Source organism: Gracilinanus agilis, chromosome 1 (genome assembly GCF_016433145.1).
Source record: "Gracilinanus agilis isolate LMUSP501 chromosome 1, AgileGrace, whole genome shotgun sequence".
In the NCBI taxonomy this organism is placed as follows: domain Eukaryota; kingdom Metazoa; phylum Chordata; class Mammalia; order Didelphimorphia; family Didelphidae; genus Gracilinanus; species Gracilinanus agilis.
In genome coordinates this window covers 765190912-765217588 of record NC_058130.1, presented here as the reverse complement: position 1 = coordinate 765217588, position 26677 = coordinate 765190912, and the positions used below count along the sequence as shown (strand labels likewise).

Here is a 26677-nt window from a genome sequence, read left to right as displayed (position 1 = left end):
GCTTTTATACCATATTTTACTACATTAATACATTCAGGGTTTGTTTCTTTTATTTTTACAACCATTTGTGGCTTCTTACTACAGCAAATGCTACTCCCTGGGAAAAAGTCAAACCTGATTCCTCAATAAAGTCAGATCATTATTATTCAAACAAAATACTAGAGGCAAAGCAGAAATGATGGCTTGTTGGAATGGAAATTTATCCATAAAGGTTCATTCCACTAAAGTAAAGGCAGATCCTAGATTATTTTAATAACCACAATGCCCTACAATGTCAAAGGGCAGTTACATAGCTGAAAACTGTTAGAAGATAGGACTTGGGCAAAGTGCATCTCTGCATGCACAAGGATGATGGGAATAAAGCTATTAGCCCTTGTCTCTGGGTACAGGGAGAGACAGGAAAATAAGCAACAAATATTCAAACCTAGCTTATAAGACGGCACTCAGAAAAGATGAGAAATAGCTAGGGGGGAAAGAACTCCTTTTTGGAAGAGATCATGCACTTTCAGACAATTTAAGTGGGCTATGGGCCAAATAACTCCAATTGCAGTCCCTCAACTACAAATTTCTACACTGTGGCATCAGTTTTTCAGCTACTCTGTAACTGCAAAAGTGTCTCTTGCCAGAAGCTGCAAGTTTAAGACTCAAGTAGAAATTATATGCTCTTTAACATTTTTTACATGGCCTGAATATTATGAATACTTATTGGCCTGGAAAACAAAGCATTGAGTAAGATCCACAAAAAATGGTGGCTGTTAAAAGGATTGAGAAGAATGGCATTGTACATCTTTATCATGATCTTTCCATGAAGATAAAAGGGTCTCCTAAGAAAGAGCCATAATATATGTGTCTTGGAAAGCAGAAAGAATCAGTCTGAATTGGGTTCTGAAAGGTCTTCTTCTTCTAACAAGAGGCTGTTAGGCCATTAAGGCCAATGAAGACTTAGATGGGAGGAAATAGAGAAGAAAAGAAAGAACATGCTGTTAAGATAACCTACAAATGATTGATTTCCCAAATATTTTGGAAACCTTATCACTGCCATAAATGATATCAATCACATTTTACAGAACTCATTGTGTTTTCCCTCAAATATTCCCTTTATCCTGCCTCCCATTATTATTGTAGAAGGCACCACGTAGCACCACCTTCCCAGGCTCTCAAGCGAGGAGCTATCTTCAACTCCTCATTCTTGCACACCCTTTTGTAGAGTTTGCCTTCTCTCCTATGACTTCACACCAACCTGATGGTCCATGATACAGGTCCTCCTCATTGTTGCAATAACCTGCTTGTTGATTTGCCTATCTCTTCCCGCTCCAATCTATCTTAACATTGCCTAGCCTTTACCACTCTTCTGCCTTGGAACCAATATAGAGTATTGATTCTAAGGCTGAAGGTACAAACATACAAATAAATAAATAGTAAAATATAAATTCTTTAGTTTGTCATTTCAAGTTTTCTACAATCTGACATAAACCTATCCTTCCAGGTTGCACTCTTTGTTGCAGCTTAACTGAACAACCAATATTTCACCAAACAACAATCTATCTCATATCTCTGCATTTGTACTTACTACCTCCCTTGTCCTCCTCTCCCAGCCTTCTTTTCACACTTAATCTAAGTGCTCCCTCCACCTGTGACATTTGCCAAAATTAACCCTCAGTGGTTAATGTTTTTGGCTTCCTTTCCTAACATCACTTTGCTCTTAATCTCAGGATATGGACACGTCCCCTACTACAATGGAGACTTCCTGACGTCATGGGTTATGTGATTTTGTCTTTGTACTGTCAGCACTTACCACTGCAATTAATGTTTGTTGAATTAAATGCGGAAGACAATTGATGAGGTTAAGGGACAGTGAGATAAACTAGGCCTACCTTGGCATCTTTAAACCAAAGTTTCTGAATGCTTTAAAATCTCACACCAGTATAAAAAAATAAACCCTGGTTTTCCCAATAGTCTCCAATTGTGAGGACCAATGCAAAAACATAAATTAAGTGCTTTCTAACGAATAGAAAGCAATATAAAAGAGGCAGGAGGTCAATGACAAGTGGACTGATAGGAAAACCTGGGTTCAATTTTACCACCAACCAAGGGGTATGACCTTGTCTTAACCGCTCTGAGGCCCAGTTCCTTCATCTGTAAAATGGAGATAATGGCAATTTTCCAGAAAGCACTCAACAAAATCCCCAAAATCTTAGCTTTATAGTACCACATAGATTCAAGGAATTTACATAGGGGACAGTGTGATAAAAGAGCCAAGATTACATATCTCAAAAGCAACAGGAAATGCCTGACAACTGAAAGCCAAACAACTATGGAGCACAAAGGATGGTTTAAAAACTAGAAGACATATCTAGTTTTCACTGCTTGTTTCAGGATCCCTGTTTCCAGGTTATCCTGAGAGCCAGAGCCTCTCTCAAATCAAGTCACTTCCTCTTGTATAGCATCAAGTGTACCCCTCTACATTTCCATCACAACCTGCAGAACTTGCCAAAATCCTCTAGGCAGGAAGCCTGGAGGTCAGCATGGTTTGTGCTACAAATATCAAGGCCATGTAAGTGGATCAAGTAATCAAGGCTGAATCCTAAGAGAACAGGTCGTGCCCAGGTGATTTAGCTTTCAAGAGCATGTCAGCTGAGCCAACAGTCTAATCAGCTCCAAACGCTAGTTACTTCTGGGGGAAAAAAAGTTCTTCATTTTCTCAAGTAAAGGACTTCTTTTTAGAAAAATCTCTCTTCTGGACAGATCTCAGCAGAACTGGGATGGCACTGGTCCATAAAGGTGAGACAAGTCACTCAATTACAGGCATGCAATCAGGCCTTTAATTCAATACCATAGCAGCACCATCTGTGGAAAGGCTAATTATCCTTCCGGCCCTAGTACCTTTATTTGTGACAATCAGTTATTACCTTGGCAGTGCCTTCCACACCAAGGGTACCAAATGGCTTGAGGAAAGAAATTGGTACTTTTAGTACCCCTGCCTGGATTCAAATGTGCCTCTGTAATCTATTTTATTGAGTAAAAAATGATGCCCCTCCAGTTGTCTTTTGTTTCCATTTGGACTCATCCTCTTAGTCACTGAGGATGCCCCATGACCCAGTTTGGATTCTGGCAGGAACTGCAGCAACTGCCTGGCCTGACAATGCATCTCTCACTTCAACAATCCTGATGCCAAATCACAGGTAAGACGATAATCCTCTTCTCTGCAGATGGAAGGGGAGAGTCCATGAGCTGGCTATATTTCCCACTTGCCTAATGAAATCACATGAACATCTGGTGGGTAGAGCAGAGAGTGATAATGTATCAGTGCCAGCCTTAACCACAGGCAAAGAAAATGGTGCAAGTAGAGAAACAGGCAGGGAAACTGGGTAACAGATAGGGCCAGCACAGTTATCAGTCTAATTAAAAAAACATTCTCACAAGTACAAAATAAGGTACTGCTGTTCAAAGCTCCCTCTTCTGGCCTGTCCACACACATAAGAAATATTATTGTGGTCTCTCTGAAAGGCATTTAGAAAAGTCATTTCTTCTGCAAAACCCTTCACTAAGGAATCCATCACAGAACCAATTTTTCAAAGAGGCCCAACCCACTCTCTGCCTCCACCATTTCTGTGGGTGGAATCAAGATAGGAATCAAAAGTTTGTGTAACTGAGAAGACAATCCATGGAGGCAGTACAGTATAGGCCCTGGCATGGAGTGCCCAGCGGGTATAAAGCTTTCAATTACCCCTCTTCGTTTCAAAGTGAGTTACAAAGAAAGCAGCTGAAATGGTGTGGCTCCAGATGAAGCTACTAACAAATAACAAAGCCTTCATTCACACATTCTGGACAGGACTGCTAAAGGATGGCTAAAGACAAAAGCTTAGCACTTTACTCATGCCAGACCCCAAAGTCCATTCACAACTTTTCTTATAGGGCTCACAAAGAGAAACAGACAAGTTCCAAGAAACTAACTTCCAGCCAGTTCCCGCCCTGCCTCATTCTAGGATTCATCAGTCTACATATGGCAACAGACGGGAGTCAGCCCTTATTGCCTCTCACTTAAACTTGCCTACACCCTGCTGAGTTCCCATATGTAGATTAATAAATCCTAGAAGATGGAGGTAGGGAGCTGATCTGAAGACAATTTAACTTTGCTTTTAACAGAAAACATTCAGCTTTCACTCCTTCTGCTGGAGCAACACTTCATTTATATATATATTTTGTTCAACTCATGAAAAAAGCCATAGGCAAATGGGGGCCTATTCAAAGGGACCTTCGAGAATATTTAGTCCAGGACCCTCATTTTTTAGACATGAAAATTAAGGCTAAGAAGGGAAATGACTAGACCAAGGTCACAAAGCTAAGTCATAACTGAGGCTGAATCTGAACTCAGGACTCCTAACACCCAATTTGGTGCTCTTTCTATGATACCAACTCCATTTGGGCCATAAAGAAAATGGACTTCCTACACTACAGTCAATATAAAAAGAGAGGCTTTCCCAAGGCCATGAACTAATGTGTCTAAGGCATCTGAGTCATTGAATTCCTTGATTTAAAGCTGGATCATCCAGCCTAAGATTCTAAACCTGAGATCTCAGGACTTATTTTTTAGGGGGGAGAAAACCCCACGACACTTTGATAATTGTCAATATAACTGTTTTTTTTTTTGGTCTTAATAACTCTATGTACTTTATATACTTAAATATTATTCTGAGCAGTGCTCCACAGACCAAACAGATCTGTGACACAAAAAAAGGTTAGGAATTCCTGATTCTAGGGCAATTCCCTCATTTTACAGAGGAAGGCACTGAAACACACAAAAGGCAAGTCATTTCCCCAAGGGAACAGAAGTAGGGAAGGAAAAACAGGATTGAAAGTCAGAGCCTTTTGACCACAAAAACAATACTCTACCCAAGACAAAGAAGAGAAACCAACAGAAAACTGGCTTGGCCCAATTCAATCCAGTAATTCTGGAGGTGGAATGTCAGAGGGAAGAGAATCCAAGGAAAAAAGGTAATGAAGTGGTTCCCAAACTTTTTTGGCCTACCGCCCCCTTTCCAGAAAAAATATTACTTAAAGCCCCTGGACATTAATTTTTTTTTAAATTTTAATAGCAATTAATAGGAAAGATAAATGCACCTGTGGCCATCACCGCTCCCCCCCTGGCTCACTGCAGCACCCACCAGGGGGCGGTGGCACCCACTTTGGGAATCACTGAAGTAGACAGTGGATTAGACTCCTCCTGGGCCAGGAGGATCTTATATGCCCTCCAATCTTGGTACCTCCTGTCAGTTCCATGGTTAGCTTTTCATTTTCAATCATTTTCTTCTTCTCCTCCAATTCGGCAATCAGGTTCTCCTTTAGCTCCACCTTCTTATCCTCAAACTCCTTCACAGCAGCCTTCTTCTCCTTAATGTAATTCCTCTCCACCTGTTCCGTCTAGGGAAAGTGAAAGAGGAGCATGGGATGAGAGGAAGGCAGCAACCACCAACATTCCAGTTCAAAGCTGGCTCTCACTGACAGTGTGGGCCCTCTACTCCCATTTCTCCTGACTGGTGGCATCCATGTTGTAGCAGCCTCAATAGCCAACCATGTGCCCACCCACAGGTCTGCCAGTTAAAAGAGGAATGGGGCACACTCAGCTTTTGCTTAAACTCATACCACATACTTTTGGAAACAGATCTTTGACTGCATATTTTCCTTTAATCAGCTCCCATAGCCTCACTGGTTTTTACCAGTGAATAGGAAATAAAATTACCCAAGACATTAGAGAAGTCAGTGAAAAAAGAATGACGAGGAACATGTAGCATGCTTTTGCTTTCTTTAAAAAAGGTACTAATTTGCAGTTCATGATTTTATTTTATGTATTTGAATGTTTTTGTTCATGATTCCCAAGTTTAGAATATTTTAAAAATATACCTCATTTTTTTTTAAAAAGAAAAATCATCATATTCAAATTTAGTCCAAAAGTCAACAATGAAAGAAAGCCAAGTTTCATTTTGGGATTTGATAAAATAAGTTTAAAATATAATGGAACAGGGAATGGTTAGGTGGCACAGTGGATAGAGCACCAGCTATGGAGTCAGGAAGACCTGGGTTCAATGCTGGCCCCAGACAGTCCCTAGCTGGGCAAGTCATATAACCCTGTTTCCCCAACCCTTACCCTTACCCTTCTGTCTTAAGAGTTGTTACTAATGTTCCCAAGTAAGGGTCTAAAAAAAAATAATATAATGAAACAGAAATGACACTGGAATGACAATCTCAGCATCTATAAAACTCCTTTCCCAATTGTGTAAAGGAAGAGGATTAACAATCCAGGAACAAGGTCTTATTTCCGATGATAACAAATCCCTTATTCTTCACATGAGACAGGGCTAGGCACTCACACCACAACCCATATGCCAATGCCAAAACCTTGAGCACCCATCCCAAAAGCAGCATGTATACCCAACACAAAAGGTGAAAAGAAATTAAAGGCAGCACTCTGTCCAATGGCCCACAGCACTTCAGCTCTGTGTCTACCAAAGAACTAATTTAAAAGCAAGGTAAGATGGAGAACCAATGTATCTGAATAATAGTCCATTACAATTCAAAGCACACTGCAATTCAAAATATATTCCAACTGTCCTTAAAATTAGGTAATTAAAACTAGAGAGCGACTCTCAATCCATTTTGATGATAAGCAAAAACCAACAGCCAGGAACAAAAAGGTAGAACTACTAAAGTGACACCAAACACTCACTCAATAGTCCCACCATGGCAAAGATGAATACTCAGTATGGGAACTCTCATTCCATGACCCTATGACAACCTGAGTGGGAAGCAAAGCTTCCTAGAAAATTCTGAAAGAGTAGGCACCTGGTTTAGAAGAACAAAATGCTGATCACAAAGTGAATCTACATTTCTAGCAGGTCAATGGTACTTACTTCCAGCTGGAGGAAAAGTTCTGAAAGAGATAAAGCATACAATTAGATATGCTCAGTTCTGTCACCTTTCCAGTGCAACATTAGCAATCATTTGTAAGAGTCAACTGCTTTTTGAAGCATGATTACAAAAACCAACTCTCAAAATCACAAACATATGCACGGGAGAGGGAGAGATACAAGAGAATGTACTTCCACCTAGGAGGGATACTGTTCTGGATAGATCTTTCTAGATCAGTATGGACCAGGATCAATAATTATTAGGACAGACACATTCTCCTGAAATTTAAACCTTTATTTATCCAAGATGGACTCTAGAGAGAATGTGATCAAGCTGCCCACTCAAGACCAGAAAAGGAAGGAGGGTCAATAACCATCACCTAACCAAGTAAGGAGAAATATAGAGTGGAGATCTGGCCCCTCAGCACAGCAGCTCCTAGGTTTTGAGCCTCCTCAGGGTATGTCTGCACTCAGACTAACATGTACATGGTCATGTAGAGAGTGCATCAGATTTGGAGCCAGAGGACCTAGACTTGAATCCCAATTCTGTTATTTAATACTTCTCTGACCCTGTCATAAAACCTCTCTGGGTCTAGTTTCCTCATCTATAAAATGAAGGTATTGGACTAGATCAAGGATTCTTAACCAGAAGTTCATGAACTTAAAAAAAAATTTTTTTAATATCTGTATTTCAATATAATTAATTGCTTTCCACTGTAATTTTCTGAATTTTTGTCCACAGAAAAACACTCTTCCAATGTATAAATAAATTATCTCAAGAGACTTGATTTTGGCTAAGAGTACCAATTTATTGGTTAGGCTAGCATTATAGCCAATAGATGGAAAGGTCAGTGATGACCTAAGACCTAAAGGTTCTCCAAGTAGATCTAAAAATAAAGTTTTAGGAGCTCATTATTCAGCCCCTCCCTTGAACATCCCACAACTTCTCTAATTGGTAAATAGCTAATTAGGAGGTAATCTTTTAAACTCTCAACCCTTCCCTATACCATAAATGATGGAGGTCACAGGCAGAAGAGAATCATTGCCTCCTTTTTCTATTAGCCAAATTTTATTAAAAGGAAAGCATTCCTTAGAATTCTTAAGAACAAAGAAAATATAAAAAGCAGTAGATAGGAGGAAGCCCCTCTAAAGTCCTGACATAGAAATTAATATGGTATATGAAAATAAATCCTCATACTGAGGAATTCATAGGCTTCACCAGACTGCCAGCCAAAGGGGCCCATAATATACCTAGACAATCAATAGTCTAACCCTTCGGTTCAATTCCCTCCCAGCCATGGTCTTCATAGGCTGAAAAGACCTAGGGGCTTCTAGTTTCTTTTCATGTGGCAATTTCAACTTAGGGTCTTGGTCCATTGAAGTCTAGAGGACAATAGGCCAAGGAAGTATGAGTGAGTTTTAAGCATGGAAAGGGGAGGGGGAAAGGAACAGATGAGCTCCTCTCTAACAAGAAAGATATGATCTAGGGAAGTAGAAAAGAAGAGAATAAACGTTTATTATGTGTCTTAATGTGTCAGACAACGTGTTAAGCATATTACAGATATTATCTCATTTGATTCTCACAACCATCCTGTAAGGTACGTGCTGTTATCCTCATTTTACAGCTGATAAAACTGAAGCAGACAGCAATTAAGTGCCTTGCCCAGAGTCACATAGATAGAAAGGGGTCTGAGGCCAGGTTTGAATCCAGGTCTTCTGGACTCTAGGCCTAGTGTTCTCTCCACTGCTCTACCTCACTGCCAGCCCTGGATGTGGAGTCAGATGACCTGGGTTCAAACCTATAGTTCCTTGCTAACTGTGTTGCAACTGCATTCACAAGATGAGCCAATTTCCCCCTATAAAGTAAGGGACTTATTTTGGAGCCACCCTCTGATCTTATGACCTGTGGGGCTCTAGGCCAGTTGTTTCTCTTCTCTAGGCTTTGGTTTCTCAATCTGGACTATGAGATCTCTAAATTCCATTAAAACCTGGGAATTAGTTCCATTATCCCATCAGCCTCAACATCATGACAACAAGATGAACTGTCAAATTGCTAAAGTCCAGATGTATTTCTAGAAATTCACTTACACATCAAATTGACAATTAGCACTTTGTTTTGTTCAGGTCTTATTTGTTTTTACCACTAAGAGGGATTGATTAGGAAAGGACAAGAGTCTTAAAGATTCATCCAACTCTGAGTTATACCAGTTCTCACAATACTTGGTATTATCACTTGGAAAAAAAAAATTGTTTACTTACAGGAAAAGGATTTGGGGGAAATGGAAATAAGAAAAGCAAAACAGCTTTAGGGCTCCTCCGTATTCATACAGTGCCTTTAGGAAATTTAAAGTTCTACAAATCAATTCTCAGGAGCCTTCACAATATTCCTAGGCAGTACTAAAGGTATAATTATCATCAATCTCATTTTAGAAATAGAAAAACTAAAGGAAAAAGTGGTTCAGTGACTTGTACCAGGGCCCCAAATGGGCCAATAATGGTAGCCATAGTATTCCCAGTCTTTCACTATGTTCACTACTGGCCAAGAAGGTACCTGATAAGACTTCAAAAAATGCTGAGAGAGGCTAGACTAAACTATTCACCGAGTACTTCCTATGTCCAGAGGGAACTTTGCCTCCTACGAACTTCCAATGCTGTCTGGTTTATTCATCTGGCAAACTTAACCACATACTCCCTCTAACAACTCTTCTACTAATATTGTATTACTCAGCTCTTATATTTATCTTTGTATTTCTGAATATCTGATCTCTCCAATTGGAGGGCTGAGGTCATAAGTTCTAGTTCTTTGCCTCCTCCACAGGGTGACACAAAGAGCTCCTATATACACTCTTTGCCAAATGAATTGTTGTTCTATAACAGACCAAGGAGGCGCCTTTCAGCTTCTCCAGATACTTCCATCTTAGAAAACATGGGAAGCCTAGGGAAGTGTACTTGGAGCAGTTGAAAGAGAACCTCAAAAGTGCAAGCACACACTCCTAGGAAAGGAAAGGAGTCATTCTAATTCTAATCCCAGAAATAGGCCCTAGGACAGTAATGGCATACCTATGGCACGGGTGCCAAAGAAGGCACGCAGAGTGCTCTTTGCGGGCATGAGTCGGCCCCCCTCCTCCTCTTCCCCTCTCCACCCTACCTAATGACATTTTTTTCATATCGCCAACCCCTCTGACCAGCAGCCCAATGGGAACACATAAGGGGAAAGGTGAGCAGCTCACAGGTGGCAGAGCTGGAGGGGAGCAGAGATTTCGGGACATTCCCCTCACTGTCTCTACACTTGCTAAGGACATTCCTCATCACACTCACCCCCAGTGGGAGCACTTTCTCCCTTCCCTGGCGGGGAGAGAGGGGCAAGGCAGGGAGCACTTGGCACTAGGTGTGGGGGAAGGGTATGGCACAAGGTCTCTGGAGGGCAGCACAGAACTCAGTCTGGGGGGTGGGGTAGGGGTGGGGCCTGGCACTCCAACACTAAAAGGTTCCCCTTCCTTGCCCTAGGATGACCTTAAATTAAATACCCATTCCATTTCAGGGCCTACAACTGCATAGTCACACCAGGCATGCTGGTATCAGCCAGAAAACCCTGGAGATTCCTCCCTCCTAGGCAAAGGGAACAGCCCAATAATGAGGAGCTCAAAGTAAATAGAGCACTATGTTCAAATCCAGACTCAGATACATTTGTGTGACAGCTGTATAAGTGTGAGCAAGTCACTTGTTTGCCTCAGTTTCCTCAATTATAAAATGAGGCCAATAATAGCACTTACCTCCAAGGGTTGTTGTGAGGATCAAATGATTGCAATTGTGAAAGGGCTTGGCACAGTGCCCAGCACAAAATGTTGTTATTCTATGAAATATTTCCTACGTACATTATGTTCAGATGTCTAGGAGTCCTGTGGCCCCATATTTGATCACTCTGGCCCAGACCAATTTTAGACCAATACTTAGTTCAAGAAAAACAGGCAGAGAGTGCTTCATTTTCACGAAAATGTTCTAATTCCTTACCTGCATTTCGTATCCTTTCTTTATATTGCTGGTCCAGTTTTTTCATCCTTTTCTGATATTCCTGTAATGTACCTGATATAAATAATTTACAAAGTTTACTTTGAAAATCAACCTACTTTCAAAATATAAGTTAATTAAAATTAATTTTTGACTTAAGCACTGAAATAGTATGAAATGGGTCACCCCCAAATATGATGCAACCCAAAAGTGAGATCTCTTTGAAAGGCAAAAAAATATCCACACAAGTTAGTATACACTAAAAATATAAAACTAGTGTTTGGAAAATTCTCACTGTGAAAGGTGGAAAGTTAAGCACTTCAACTGAAGGAGATTTATTTCCAAATAAAAGCCTTTTCTTTAGTTCACATTGGGTAGTGATTTCAGAATCCTACATACGACTGTATTTAGCATATATTAAACCCCTCCCTGAACTGGATTCAATTCCTTTCCATTTAAATATTTTCATTACATTCAAATACCTAAATATTTAACTCTAAATTATTCACTATGGAGCCAAATTCAAGATGGGCCTTTCTTGAAGGATAAATTATTGAGGACAAACCAAAAGGCATTTAAGAGAAGGCAACTTCACCTGTGTGCTGATGGTACAACATAGAGCCAATCATGAGTATTCTACTCAAATCTCAACTCTATAAACGAATAAGGAAAGGAAGTCTTAATTAATGTAGTTAATTCTGAATTCTTTCTATACTTGGTTGAGAATATACTGAGACATTCTGAAATTGTCAGACTTACTCACACAATGTTTCCCTTGTACTAATAGTAATATAGGCAGAATGCCATAGAGCCACATTGCGGACCTACGTCCTTCCCCCTCTCCATGCATGCCAAAGGACATTTCTCACATGATCTGACACTGCCCAGCAGCCCAATGGGAGTGCTTCCTCCCTCCCCTGTCTGGGGTAAGGTAGGAGGCTCACATGTGGCATGAAGGTTGCAAATTTGAGCACTCAGTCTCTAAAAGGTTTGCCATCACTGCCTTAGAGCCAGCCATGGCACTGCTTATACACACATACTAGTAACTGACCCTGGCCCAGTCAACTAACCTCAGTATCTCAGACAACTGGCTAGGACTATAAATTACAGGCATGTTCTCGATCCCCATTAGTAAAGAGTTATTACACTGGGAGCACATCCACAATAATAAAATAAAAAGTCTGGGCCCAAGAAATTAAAATGTGCTTTATTTTTAACTAATTTTTAAAAATTTTTTTTTAAACCCTTGTACTTCGGTGTATTGTCTCATAGGTGGAAGATTGGTAAGGGTGGACAATGGGGGTCAAGTGACTTGCCCAGGGTCACACAGCTGGGAAGTGGCTGAGGCCGGGTTTGAACCTAGGACCTCCTATCTCTAGGCCTGACTCTCACTCCACTGAGCTACCCAGCTACCCCCTGTGCTTTATTTTTAAAATATCAAAATACATTTGTATCAACTCAGGATGCAATAGCAGAAGGAGTTTGCAATCCAAAGGTAAGACAGGCAGCCCACAGAAAGCTAGGTAAGATTTAAAATTTTCTATGAAGAAAACCTGAACAGCTAGGACAGAGTGCCAGGCCTGAAATCAAAAAGAAAGGCCTATCTTGCTGAATTTAAATCTGGCCTCAGACACTTCCAAGCCATGTGACCCTGGGCAAGTCACTTCACCCTGTTTGCCTCAATTTTCTCATCTGTCAAATGAGCTGGAGAAAGAAATAGCAAACCACTCCAGTATCTTGTCAAGAAAACGCCAAAAGAAATTACAGAGTCGGACACAACTGAACAACAATGAGGAAATTAACTGTAGGTGGTTAGAAATTTACAGCACTTTGAATTCTGCTCAACAATGGAAAATATTAAACCTCACCAACCTTCCTGCAGTTGCTGTAATTGCCTCTTGAGAGATGCCAGTTTGTCCTGATACATCCTACAGAGAAATTTTTAAAGTGGCATTAAAAGAAACACAAAAACTGCTTGAGAAAATCAAGGTACATGTTACCCAAACACACAGGAGATATCTGGAGTCAAGTGAGAATTTCATTAGTGTCATTATCTGAAGGACAACAATTCTCCAGTCTTTCTTAATGTATTTGTCGATATACTAGGGTTTTCATTTTAGGAGTTGGGGACACACACAAGGAAGACATTGTTAACCTGTGCCTTAGTTTCCCCACCTGTAAAATGAAAGGGTTGAACTTATTAATGACCTTGAAGGTCCTTTCCAGCTCTGAATATATGAATCTTTTCCTCAGACTATATTCTATTTTCTGGGTCCAACTCTGGCAAATCTGGTGACTTCATCTAAAACCTGAAGGGCTATGAATTTTAATAAACATTAATATATGATGATGAGCAAAATGCAAGTATATGTCAAAAAGAAGACATCATGAGGTAGGCTTAGAAGCACCAACCATACTGAGCAACTGAACAGTGGGGAAACCCCAGCCACTATGAAGACAGCCACAACTATTTCTATCTACTTTAGTATGAAACATAACTACTATATCAATTTCATGAACAGATTATAAACTCAAAAAGAGCTCTATTATGGCTCTTTACAGATATTTTTGGTACTTTCCAAACAAACTATGAGTTTTTAAATTCTAAGCTAACTAAACTGCACTAATCTTTTTTTAAGGCAGGATCAGAAATAATCTTTTTTTTATTTCATTTAAAACCAGATTAAGTCTTATCTGGAGAGGAACAGTCAATATTGAAAAAAGTAAAAATCAAGAAAGCTTCCCTTAGAAGGTGAGAGGTGACATTTCCCCAGCGCCTGATGGGTGATAGAGACTTGCCAGAGTGTGTAATTGACTTTCTAAATGGTAGGTTTCACATGTAGCTCACAGTCCAATAAATAACTCCATTTGTACTCTGAAGATATCCCCAAAATTGCAGAGAAAAAAATGAACAGAACTGAATAATGTTCTTCTCATATATTATTACTAAAACACCAATCCTGACCCCCCATCTTTTTTTTTTTTTTTTTTTTTTTTTAAAGTCAGGTAAGGTTCTTTTGCTCCAGGGATTCAAAATACAAGTGCTTACCACTCACTGTATCTGTATCACTGTATACTATATCACTGTATCACTATCAAACATTAGGAATTTACATAACATTTCTCTCCCAATCTAAAGAACACCAAAATTTGGAGACGATTGCTAATATAAAAATTACATAAATAAATATAAATGTTCAGAAGAACTTGTCAGGGAAGTAACATCAAGTGCTGGAAATCTCTCTTTAGTATTGTGATAATGAGATTACATCTACCTTTGCCATTCTCAAATCTAATCACCAAAAGTGTAAACAACTCCATTTAATTCACAAGTTGAGAGGTCTGTGACCCATATGTGCTCCTGTGAGTGATGAATCAGAATTTACTGACTACCTCCTGGGCAGTCCTAAGAAAAGCGGCTGTTGTGACTGGACACGTAAACTAAGAGGAAGGCACAGGAAGGGACACAAAAGAAGCTCCTTTAAAAGAGAGTGACAACTTCCTGTAGCTCTCTTCTTGTTCATGACTTGGACCTGGAGGAACGCTGGACCTGGGACCCTGGCATTGTTCTTAAATCTTTCCCTTAGAATTACATGTGGTGAGTGTAAAGACTAAATTTTCCTGGACTTTTCTAAAGTAACTGCTATCTTTAAAAAGAGATTCTGTGAATGAAGCTTCTATTTCATTCATCTCCAACCCTCCGGGGCCCTCTGGCCTTGGACTCAAAGCTAAGCCACCTTCGACTGGGGGCTAATTAGATCTGCCTGAGTTGAGCAAGGGGGCCAGAGCAAATTACTTTGTGTGTTAGATTACTTATCCTATACTTTCTCATTTTCCTTATTTTATCTTCCTCTTCTCATTTGTAAATAAACTTCCATAAAAGTAATTTTGACTTGAAGTTATTCTTTAATTGGGAACTGATAATTATTCAATTCCCTGGCGACCAAATCTTTTAATATCCACCCAACCAAAGCCTCTTTTTACCTCTTACAGTATACAATGTGAAATATCTGACTCAAAATTTCAACATTATCCATTTCAATAATGAAGGAAGATGTCAGTGATTCAGATTGCTAACAGACTGAATTACAGGGAAGACCAGCTGGAAACTGAAACCCTTCAGTCCCTCTCAGACACAGCTCTGGGAACATGCACCTCATGTCTGGAAAGAGGTACACTAATATATACAAAACAGGATTCCTAGAGTGCGAAGCTGAGAAGATAAGAACTTTTCATAAAGGTCTCAATTTGTTCCAAAGCCAGGAATGATGTCAGACAGGGGACAATTTTTGTGGGAATAAGGAGAAAATGTTTAAGAGGAAGAGAGTGAAAATTGAAAATAGCTAGTGAGGTGCAATTGTGGGGAAACAGTCACTGGAAAAGAAGTGATATAATTCACATGGAAGATTAAGATATGAGAAAGAGTAAGGTTGATGGTAACAGATTTCCCAGAGGACAGAGAGGTCATGATTAAATAAAAGCCTGAGCACTATAATTTTATGTAGAATAAAATGACTTTACACATGTACTTCCTCTCCCTCCCTCCCCCTTCTCTAAGAGCTCCAAAGTTTGGAGGGAGAAAACTATTCCATATATACTGACAAGTCACTGAATAAGATAGCTGAATAAGTCCTATGACTGTATTGCATTGATGAAAACAAGGCCAAGTGGGTCAAAGAAAATCAGAGAACAAGAAAAAAGGAAAAAGGAAGAAACCCCCATGTGAATAGTCTTATAAAAAACTAAAAAAGAAAATGGCCAAATAAAAGGCTCCAAACAATGAGTAAATACAACTCTACATATCTTCTGTGTGCCTATTTATTCCCTCATTAGAATTTAAGTTCCTTTGGGTTAAAGGGTTGTTTTTAACCTTTTTTTTTTTTAATTCCTAGTACGTGGCATAGTACCTAGTATGTAGTAACTAAGCAAAGCAAGCAAAACTTAATAAATATTTGCTGACTGATGAAAAGATATCAAAGATAAAACCAGTCCTACCTCTCAAAAAAAAAAAAAGAGGGGGAGCCCAAAAAAGCCAAAAACCAGACTCTGTAACAGAAATAAAACTAGGAGAGTCTGAAGATATTACAAGAACCTTCACAGTGATTTAGAATCACAGGAAAGAGATATGCAGTAAATGACTAGAAATATGATCAAAGAAGGAAAAATTCACAATGACTAATAATCTAGGAAACTTAGAAAATGGATAGCTTTTTTAAGTAGCAAAAGTGGTATCCTAAAACATGCCCTAGAGTAGAAATAAAGAAGTGGAAAGAGCATAGGTCTTAAAACTGTTAAAAAGTAAGAGAAATTTTAACCCTACTTAGGGTAAGATGTGGGTAGGTATGATTGTTCTCTATTACAAAGAATAACATTGGACTACTAAAACAGAGTAAAAAAGAGGCAGTGACTTGCCCTGATAAAAAGAAAAATTGATATAATGACCTAGTGGAAAAAAAAAAACTTAATTTAGCAATTGTCTTAAAACATCAATGGACCAAGAGGTAAAAGTAACACAGTTGGAGGAAGAACTTGAACACACATCTCCCTGATGCCAAGGTCAGCGCTCTAACTACTATATCACCTTACTTCTTCATAGAATTTATTATTCTATGAAAACCAATTTAGCTATTACAAATTAATCACTTAAGACAGCTGGTTAAGCACTAAAATTCTACTTGAACAATTTTGCACAGAATTTTTAAATTAATCTTTAATTTTAATTTTTAAATCAATTACTTCCATGAGCTTCTTATGTTTTATACTGAAACAGTTTATGCTTTTCATGATAAGAGAAGGCCATTATTAAGCATCAACTAATGTTCTGTATATAGTAATTGTCATGAGGTACATATATTCAGAAATGTATCACTTAGTGATGATAAATTGTAAAGAATAATTTAATATTTCATGCACACTCAATTTTAGATTTTTCTTTTCTGTATCTAAATGTATTTGTTTATGGCTACAAAGCTATTGTGTCTTACTATGACCGAAAAAAATCCCATTCAGTCAACGAAAAGGGAACAAAAGAATGGAGCAAAAAAGTACAAGAACAAAATGCTGCTTAGGAGAATCGTATCAACAGCAGAGGAATTCCTACCAATTCAGTGTAAAGAGCAGGAATAAAACCAATAGAGCATTAAGGTGAATGCAAAGAAGCCCAAATTGCAGTCATGATCTCCAATAAGAAAATCAATCCCAGATCTCTCTCTGAAAGCCAAAGCAAGAGCCTTCAAACATTCACCTCTATCTTCAGTCCTGCATCCATAAGAGGAGACTAAGAAAAGGAGGTTCAGAGGGGTGAACGGTTAGGAAGAGGAGATCACTGGCTATGCAAGTTTTAAGCAGGTGAAGGCCTGAAGCAAAAACACACAGAGAGGTCCAGAACACAAGGCTGAATGAAGCATTAAATTCTTAAAAGAAACAAAAGAAAAGCTTCAATGAGAAGAAAAAGGGTCAGCAAGGGCAGGTGGTGAGATTTGATCCTTCTCAGAATTTAAAAAAGCTAAAAAAGTAGGGCCCAAGGGACAGAGGGAAAGAAGGGGCAGCTAACACCAAGATTCTAAAGGTATGAGGCTTTTCTGAGATGGAAGAGGCTGCTTGTCTCACCAATAAAGTATGGCAGTCACAGAATCTGCTGGGTCAGATCATACATTCCTACACTGTTGTTGTTCAGTCAATTCAGTTAATGTCCAACTCTTTGTGACCCCATTTGTAGTTTTCTTGGCAAAGAAACTGGAATGGTTTGCCATTTCCTTCTCCAGCTCATTTTATAGATGAGGAAACTGAGGCCAATATGGTGAAGTAACTTGCCCAGGGGTAGGACATGTCTGAGGTCAGGTTTGAATTTGTAAAAGTGAGTCTTCCTGACTTGGCAGTCTATTCAAGGCACCACCTCACTGGCCCAGGTACTATCAAAGGAAGGGTTTCCTAGAGATAAGGACATCCCCTAAAGGTGATTTGCTGATGACATTATGTTGACTGTACACAGAGCCTGCTCAGGAAGATCTATAATCCCTCAAAAAAGCTCAGCCTAGCCATCCACACTGGACAATCCGCAGGACTGCAGAATATATATATGTGCTACCAAGATTATGAAATGCAGTAAGATGGACACTGCCTCAAGTTAATAAATTAGCATATTGCTCTTGGAAAAAAGCTATCCGTAGCTGGCCAATGAATGGAGCTCAGAATAGAAGAGGAAGAAATTGGGGTGGATCACATTTGGGAAAGTATACAGCACAGTTCAGTGATACTATGCTACTTCAAGTTACAAAAGCTCATTTTTCTAGCACTGATATTCTTGTGTTCATGCTACTACTATCATGAATATCATGATCTGAGAAGAATCAAAGATGCACATAATCACAGACCATGTAAGTAGGCCTTAGGCAACATATGACCATCAAGATTTCTGTGTGAAAAATTATTGAAAATAATGACCATATAAAGGATAGTTATGGCCAGGAGCTAAGCTGAATAAAAATGAGAGATAGGAGATAAAGTCAGTACTGATATCCATGAAATCTTTAAACACACAGAAGATGGTCATCAACATATAAAGTAAATTCTTTTAAAATAATTTATGGGAAGACCTGGACAAGAATCTCCAAGGCTAAAAAAGTAGGGATGGGTTACCACTTACACTGGCAGAGGACAATCATGTTAATGGAATCATGCATTCATCTAGGTTTATCAAAACTTGAGGGATAGGGGGCAGCTGGGTAGCTCAGTGGATTGAGAGCCAGGCCTAGAGAAGGGAGGTCCTAGGTTCAAATGCAGCCTCAGACACTTCCTAGCTGTGTGACCCTGGCAAGTCACTTGACCCCCATTGCCTACCCTTACCACTCTTCCACCTATAAGTCAATACACAGAAGTTAAGGGTTTAAAATAAAATTTAAAAAAAAAATTGAGGGATATGTAGAGAAGAGGAACTACAACTGGAATACATACAAATGTTCCCTAACTACTTCATGGATGGGGATGATGGGATGAGAACATCATCACTGAGCTTAGGGCCTTAGACACTGTTTCTAAGAGGGTAGATCAGAGAAATGAGTCAAAGCCTAGTTCTCTGAGATCTCACGGTGGGAAAAACAACTGGAAGTACCATTTATATGCCCACTTAAAGCAAGGTGGCAGAAGAGAAACTAATCTGAGAAGTGGATAGCTAATGAAAAGAGTGGTATCAGAAAATGGAATCTGGACTTCTAGCTCAGGGGACAAATGACAGAGATCGAATATGCTTAACAAAGGCTGAAAAGAATATTAGAAAGGATCATCAAACTGTCCACTTTTTCTCAGCATGAATTATGCCCAGTAAAGATGTTTACCAGTTATATATAAATACAATATAAAGATTTCAGGATCAAAATGAATTTTTAAAAGAGACATGGAAAGAGTAACAAGTACTAAATACACAGTTTTGTTGGTTTTTTTTTTTTTCAAATGATGTTGAGATAAAAACACAAGTGGCATAGCCTGAAAGATCTCTAATACAAAGGAAATGTTTTTAAGCTGGGATCCAGGCTGTGAGCTTGTTTTTTAAGAGATCTGTAATCCTCTGTGCTTTATTTTATGCATTTAAAACCATTATTCTGAAAAGGTGTCCTCAGGGCTTCAACAAACTGACAAAAGGGTCCCTGACCCAAAAAGGAAGAAGAACTTTGGATACAAAGGAATACACAGTATTGAGCATTTTTCAGATTTGAAAAGAATCTTACAAGGGCCACAAAGAGATCATAATTAGGATCTTTGAAAGAAAGTGAAAGGAAATGGTATTATATAACTTAAAGACAGTTAAAGAAAATGGAATCCTAGTCTTCAAATCTCTTTAAAGGTCTGGAACAATTAGCAGAATAGAAGAATGGTGAGTAACCCTTCTCCATGTACACACAGAAAATGGGTTGGAGGGGAAGTAGAGAGGGGTAGATCAATTAAACAGGTGAATAATTTTCTTGAGTAAAGTTTGTCCACATATCCTAACAGATTACTGAAAGAGATCAAAATTCTATCCTGCCTTTACAAAACAGAATAGTTTTTTTTAAATTACTCTAGGATGATTTCAATTGGGTCCTACCTGAATGTAATGAGCAGAATTAGATAACAAAGATTTGCTCTACTAGTCTATATCATATCCTCTAATGGAGAAGGGAAGAGAACAATGTTGCAGGATAACCTTTGCTTCTATCCTCCAAATGAAAAGTGAACTAAATGTTTAAAAAAAAAAAAAAAAAGCAAAGGCAAGAAAAAACAAATATATAGATACTGATTATGTGACCTTGGAGAAGTCCTTAGTAACTCTGGGTCTTGCTTCATTTATAAAACAGGGATATTAGAAAGAAAATCTATAAAAATAAAGCTCTAATATTCTATGCTGCCATAGGGAAAAAAAATACCCCTGCCTTTGGAAGGTTCTTCTTTTTTTTTTTAATCCAAACATACATGCTACCCAATCCAAACTGACTAAGATCCTCACATACACTTTTCTAACAAGACATTTTGTCCATTTCAAACCACAGGAAAGAAAAATCAAAACAATAGCAAAAGAAGTTGTGTACTACTCACTGTTCCTTCATTTCAACATAATCTTCTTCATCGTGCTTTGCCAGGTCAGTTTCACTAGCATCCTCTGTATCTGAATGAAAGACAGAGGAAAGATTATTAGTTGGAACTAACAACAACAGAGATTTAGTTGTTTTTCTTTTAATTGTTTATGGCAGCTACAGCAAGTAGAATTGAAGTATATTTAAGAGCCATATTTTTATGAGTCTCTTAAACTTGTCAGAGCTTCCCTGAAACTCCTGGCTGCAGAGCAGTTAAGTCGGTTTCGAACTGAAATGGTGACAAGGAAAATGGAGATCAAAAGTGACTTCAAGAACAGGAATGCCAGGCACAAATTTGCCACTTCTGGCAAAAGCAACAGAAGAGCTAAGCCAAGGAACTAGGACTTAAATCACCAGCTATAAAGCAATTTGAGAAAACCTTCAGTCCTTTAGGGAGTCCACATCAGCATAAACATCCTTAATTCATACATGAGAATGATAAGCCATATAAGAGTTCACATCAGGCATTCAAAAGTAGAACACCAGCATTTAAGACCCATCCATAATCAAGAAAACAGCAAGTATTCATGTGCCAGGCACTGTACTAGGGATACAAGTACAAAGAAACAATCCCTTATTGGCCTTATACAGCTTACAATCCCTTTTATATCGTTTCAGGATTTGGGGGATATTAAGGAGAAAGTAACATGACTAATAGTTAAATTAGTTCATGTCACTGTGAAGAGTTTCTTTAGGCCAAGTAAAATGGCCAAAATTTTCTATGGCCCACCAGACCATCACTTTGTTCAGACTTCAGCTCTGATATCACTGCTCCCCCTCCTGGCCATTCAGATAGACTGTGTTTGATGTTCCAGTTAAGAGCAGCCATGTCCCTCCCTCCAAAATGTGCTCTACAAAATTAGTGTAATGCTATTTTAGGAGTAAGCCCAGCAGTAAAATAAAGAGACTACAGTGCCCAAAGCAATCCTAGCATTGCCAATGAACAAATGTCCCTTTGGAAACAATCAAAGCCACATCCCCGGACAACCCAAATTCAGCGTAAGCCTAAAGTCTGTGGAAACTGAGGAGCAGTGAAGCCGATCAATACAACTAGTCAACTCAACTTTCCAACTCCATTTCTGCCCAAATATAAACATAGCCAGCTACCATATTTCTGGCAAGGCTCTCAGAGCACGGCCAAGTTCTAGCAGTCTTTCTCCACCCAGTTCAAATCCATTCATTTGGCCTAGCAACTCTAGGCCCCCAAGTCCCTTCTAGCACTCTTCCCTCTATCTCTCCCCAGGACCAGTAAGACTTGCCCATGCCTTGATAGTCTGTTCCCTTTCCTCCCCTTTTGAAAAGACACTTGGGGGCAGCTGGGTGACTCAGTGCACTGAAAGTCAGGCCCAGAGACAGGAGGTCCTGGGTTCAAATCCAGCCTGACACTTCCTAGCTGTGTGACCCTGGGCAAGTCACTTAACCCCCATTGCCAATACACAGTATTGATACCAAGACGGAAGCTAAAGGGTTTTTTAAAAACCCTGCTTCTGTGCCCCTAATTTCTAGACTTTCCAGTATTGTGACACCTTACTCTTCTCTATCTACACTGTCAACCAGAGACATACATCTCTGTGCAGTTCCTCACACACAACATTCCATGTCCTGACTCCAAGCACTTTTTCACTGGCTCTCCATTATGCCTGGTATTTTTTCCCTCCTCACCTCTAACTCTTGGCTTCCCTTCAAGTCTTACCTGAAGTTCCTCCTTCAGCAAGAAACTATTCCTTGTCATTCTTGATCTTAGCCTCTGGTTCTATCTCTTGTTTATTGTTTGCATAACCCCTATTAAACTGAGCTCTTAGAGAGCAGAAACTGGGCTTTGTTGGGGGGGGGGGGGGTTGGAGTTTTTTCTTTGTAGCAAAAGAGCTTAGTACAGTGCCTAGCACATACTAGAAGCTTAATGAAAGCCTTGTTGCTTAACTGACCCATCCCCTCTAGGTTTCTCTTTCACTTCAGGTTTCATGTCAATGAATTTAATAAGCATCTAAAAATAAGATTATAAAAATTGACAGTATAGATCTAAGAATAATGTCGTAAAGTGCATCTAGGGTGACCCCAATCCTAGGATTATGGGAGGAAGTGGACCCATCTAGTAGGGGGAAGATTTTTTAAATAATGGAAAGGGTAAGAAGGGAAATCCAAGATTTAATACCAATTAATAAGCACTTATTAAGCACCTAAGTGCCCTGGGGTTCAACTATAAACTGTCCATGCCCTCAGAGTTTACCCAAGACAGTCTGATTAAAACACAATCACAGGATTTAGAGACACAAGAAGGCTTAGAAAATATTTCATTAGAAAACAGTAATTTTACAACCTGGAGATTTTTACAACCCTTCAAGGTACAGTGACTTGCATAAGAACATTAACAACAGCAAAGAGCAGTAGAATCTACCTTCTGAAGCCAGGGCAGGTCTTTTTCCATTACACTACCAGTCTCTACCACATCCTTTCTCTCTGCATGTCCCCATATGTAAACACGAGTAAGCAAGCTTGTTCTACTTACCTCCAAGAGTGGTTTCATTTACAAAAAACTATAATTATTATAAAAATATTAATTATTAAAATGAGTTCATGTAATTTAAGGCAGAATCCTAGATTTGGACTCAAAAGACTTAGTCAAATCCTAATTATGCTAGTTACCTAGAAGCCCTTAGTAAACCCCAGGTGCAAGCCATGTGGCACCCTGACCATCTTCCTGCCCTGCTGTCCACTACCCACTTAACTGGAATCTAACTGGCCCTAGGCCTGACCATATTGCATCCCAGGTGCCTCCCTGCCATCCCCCCACCAGTTGCCACTTCTTGTTCTGGGAAGATTAACCAAATTAACAATCTATTCCTGGAAAGAACATGCCAACCATGTTTTCTGATGAGTTCTCACTATCTCAGTGACTTTCTCACTAAGAGGCAGTGGGGTGCTATAAAGGGCACTACAATTTGGAACTGCAGAAAACAAACTGACATTCCACCTTTACCACTACTACCTGTGACCTTGAACAAGTTCTTTCACCTCTAGATCTCAGTTTCTTCATCTGTAAAATGAGGGCATTAGGGCCCCTTTAGTCACTATGGCCTCTCCTCCCCACCTCCCATTCCCCTTCATGTGTTGTCTCCCCCATCAGAATATAAGCTCCTAAGGCAACATTTCTGCTTTTTCCATTTTTTTTTTATTCATTTAGTTTTGTCATCTGCAAAATAAGAGGGTTTAGACTAAATGGTTCTTTTAGCTCTGACTCTGGAGAAGAATAGCAAATGTCTCTGAACTCTAATGAACACAGATGAGTGGGTCAGTTATCCAGGAAATAGGGAAGAAGATGGGGTCAGGGGAGAGTTAAAGAGATGATGCCAAAACCAGGCCAGCAAAAAGCCCAGTGCATGTATATCATACAAGGACTAAGCCATACTAATGACACCACTGAATGTGAAATCAAAGGATCCTAAGTTCAAATTCCAAATTTTGCTATTTCCTAACTGTGTAACCTTAGACAAGACACTTAACCTGAGGTTTTAGTTTCCTCACTGGCAAAACAAGGGAGTTGGGGTGATAACCACTGAGGTTCCTATCTAAGAGGTATATTACACTATTACAGTTCAAGTCTTCATGATCCTATGATTGCTAAGGTCCCTTCCCCAAAATTAACAAGAACTTTCAGATTTGAAAGGACTCTCAGAGAAAACCAGATACAATCTATCCCTAAATGAAAATTCTCTCTATCCTTCATAACCAACAGAAGCACCAAAGTCTTTTCTGGAAGACCTCTAATGTTCTGGCTCCTAAAGGATACCCTAAAGGCAGTATTCCTCCCTTGGACATCTTCAGTCATAAGAAGGATCTTATGTAACAGCTTCTAACCACTGCTTCAGACTTCTGTCTTTTGGGGCCAAAAATAGCTAGTTTGTATAGAATGTGTTAAAGTTAAGGTTTAAAGTAAAAAAGTCTAAGGGTGGCACAGCACTTTATATATGTCATATACATAAATATGTGTATGTATGCATATATATGTATACATATACATATATACATATAAATCTCATTTGATCTAAGTAACACTTTGAGGGACATGCTATTATTATCTCCATTAAGATAGGCAGGGGTTAAGTGACTTGCCCAGGGTCACATAGCTACTAAGTATCAGAAACAGAATTCAACTAGAAGAAATCCAATCCCACTTCCAGGTGAAAGCCCTTCAAGTATGAAAAAAGTTTACTTATTCAAAAAGTATTTACTCAACATTTTCCAAGCTGTCAAGATTCCAGGAATTTGGGAAAGGACCTGTATTGAGTACTCCCATAGATGACACCCTCTTGGCCAATAAATACAAAGGAAAGGAAAGTGAGCTCCTAAAGGACAGAGGCTCTTTCTTGGTATAACAGAACTGGCCCACACAATCACAGGAAGCACCATAAACAGATAGTTCCTACAACATAAGTCTTAAAAATTCCTTAAGACACCTAGAGGTTAAGTGGCTAGCTAGAAGTCACAGTCAGGTCAGTCATTGCTAGAATCCAGATTCTCCCTACTCTAACTGAATATTGGCATCTCTCCCATATACTTATTAAATAAAAACAATAGCCAGTATTTATATGGCACCTTCTATGTGGGAGGGCAGACTTACAAATATTTCATTTGATCCTCACAACAACCCACAGAAAGAGGTTAAGTGTAGTAATTATCCTCATCCTACAGTAGAGGAAATGGAGGCAGGCGTATTCAAAGTCAAAATAGCAAGGAAAGACCAAATTTAAATTCAGGTCTTCCAGCCTCCAAATCCACTACTTTATCCACAGAGCCATTAAAATGGTTTTGAAAACAAAAAACCAACCAAAACCCCAAACCTTTCGGACTTAGAAATTCAAAGGCAGAAGAGCAATAGAGGCTAGGCAATGGGAGTTAAGAGACTTGTCTAGGGACACAAAGCTGGGAAGTATCTGAGGTCAGCCCATGTCATAAACAGTTTTTTCTTACAAAAAGGCCCCCCAAAAGCCTCTTAACACAATCCTTGTATTCCCATAACCTGATATACAGTAGGAGTTTCAATAAATGATTGTTCAAAGGTAGCTAGGTAATACAGTGGATTGGTGTGCCAGTTCTGAAGTCGCTTCAAATCTGGCTTCAAATACTTCCTACGGGTGTGATGACCTTGGGCAAGTCACTTAACCCCCAGTGCCTATCCCTTACCACTATAATGCTTTGAATGGGATACTAAGATTCTAAGAAAATAAGAACTGAATAAATAAATAAATGACATTGGAAGACTAATCCAACAGTGGGAAACAGTATGTTATACATAATGTATACAAAGTAAATGCCTTCTTTCAGATATTCATCATAGGTAGAAAAATCGAAATAATACAAAGTAATTTGGAGAGACACAAGCAGAGGTTGGGGGAAGGGCTCAAAGGAGGTACCTCCATCCCTTTTGTGTAGTCTTCTCCCATTTGAATGTAAGTTCCTAGAGAGCAGCTAGTCTTTTGTTTTGCTTTTATTAGTATTCCCAAAGTTTAGTCCAAGGGCCAATTTCGCTAGGGGTGCACGTTTAATAAACGCAAGTAGAGGGGCACACAAGTAATTTTTGAGTTAAACCGGCCGAGAAAAGAGATTCTAAAGGGTTCTGGGGGAGAGGATGGGACTCAGTTTCCTCCGCGGTAAAACGGAGGTGGGGGGTGGGGGGACAAGTTCAGAGGCACCCTCCCCCCTCCCTTTCACGTCTAGCCTCGAGGCAGAGATCCCAGGACTAAAGTTTAAGGGTTCCGTTTCCCCCCTAAAAAGGGGACTCTGGCTTAGGGTCCCTCGACATTTCCCGCATCAGAAATGAAAAGTTTGGACTCGATAGCCCGTTCCGCCCCTGGAGTCCTTGGTCACACTGGGAGAAGGACTAAATTCAGCCCGGATCGAGTAGAGCGCACGGCAGGCATGGGGGAAGGTTGCGGTGCTACAGTCCCGCTCTCAGTCCTCTCTCACTCGTTCCCCCCTCCCCCGGCCCGACGGGCTGCACCTTCGTCGGACTCGCGGCCACGGCAGCTACGCTCGTCGTCCTCTGCGCTCTCCAACTCCTCCTCCTCCTCCGGGTAGTACTCCGGGGCAGGCGGCGCTCCGGCCGGGGCCGGGGCCAGCAGCCCGGCCGCGCTCATGCCGCCGCCCCCGCCGCCGCCGCCG

At 39.8% G+C, this 26677-nt stretch overlaps 1 protein-coding gene across 1 annotated transcript in view; it reads right to left on the bottom strand.

Annotated features, from left to right (window-relative positions):
* Positions 1-26652, bottom strand: part of SUDS3 (SDS3 homolog, SIN3A corepressor complex component) — a 43216-nt gene extending 16564 nt beyond the window's left edge. Inside the window, exons 1-6 of the mRNA XM_044673793.1 lie at positions 26517-26652; positions 20481-20550; positions 12786-12841; positions 10917-10988; positions 6909-6928; positions 5265-5421 (exon numbers count right to left, since the gene is read on the bottom strand). Of these exons, the coding sequence (XP_044529728.1) occupies positions 5265-5421; positions 6909-6928; positions 10917-10988; positions 12786-12841; positions 20481-20550; positions 26517-26652 (511 nt within the window). The remainder of the gene's footprint in view (positions 1-5264; positions 5422-6908; positions 6929-10916; positions 10989-12785; positions 12842-20480; positions 20551-26516) is intronic.
* Between the last annotated feature and the right edge of the window lie 25 nt (positions 26653-26677).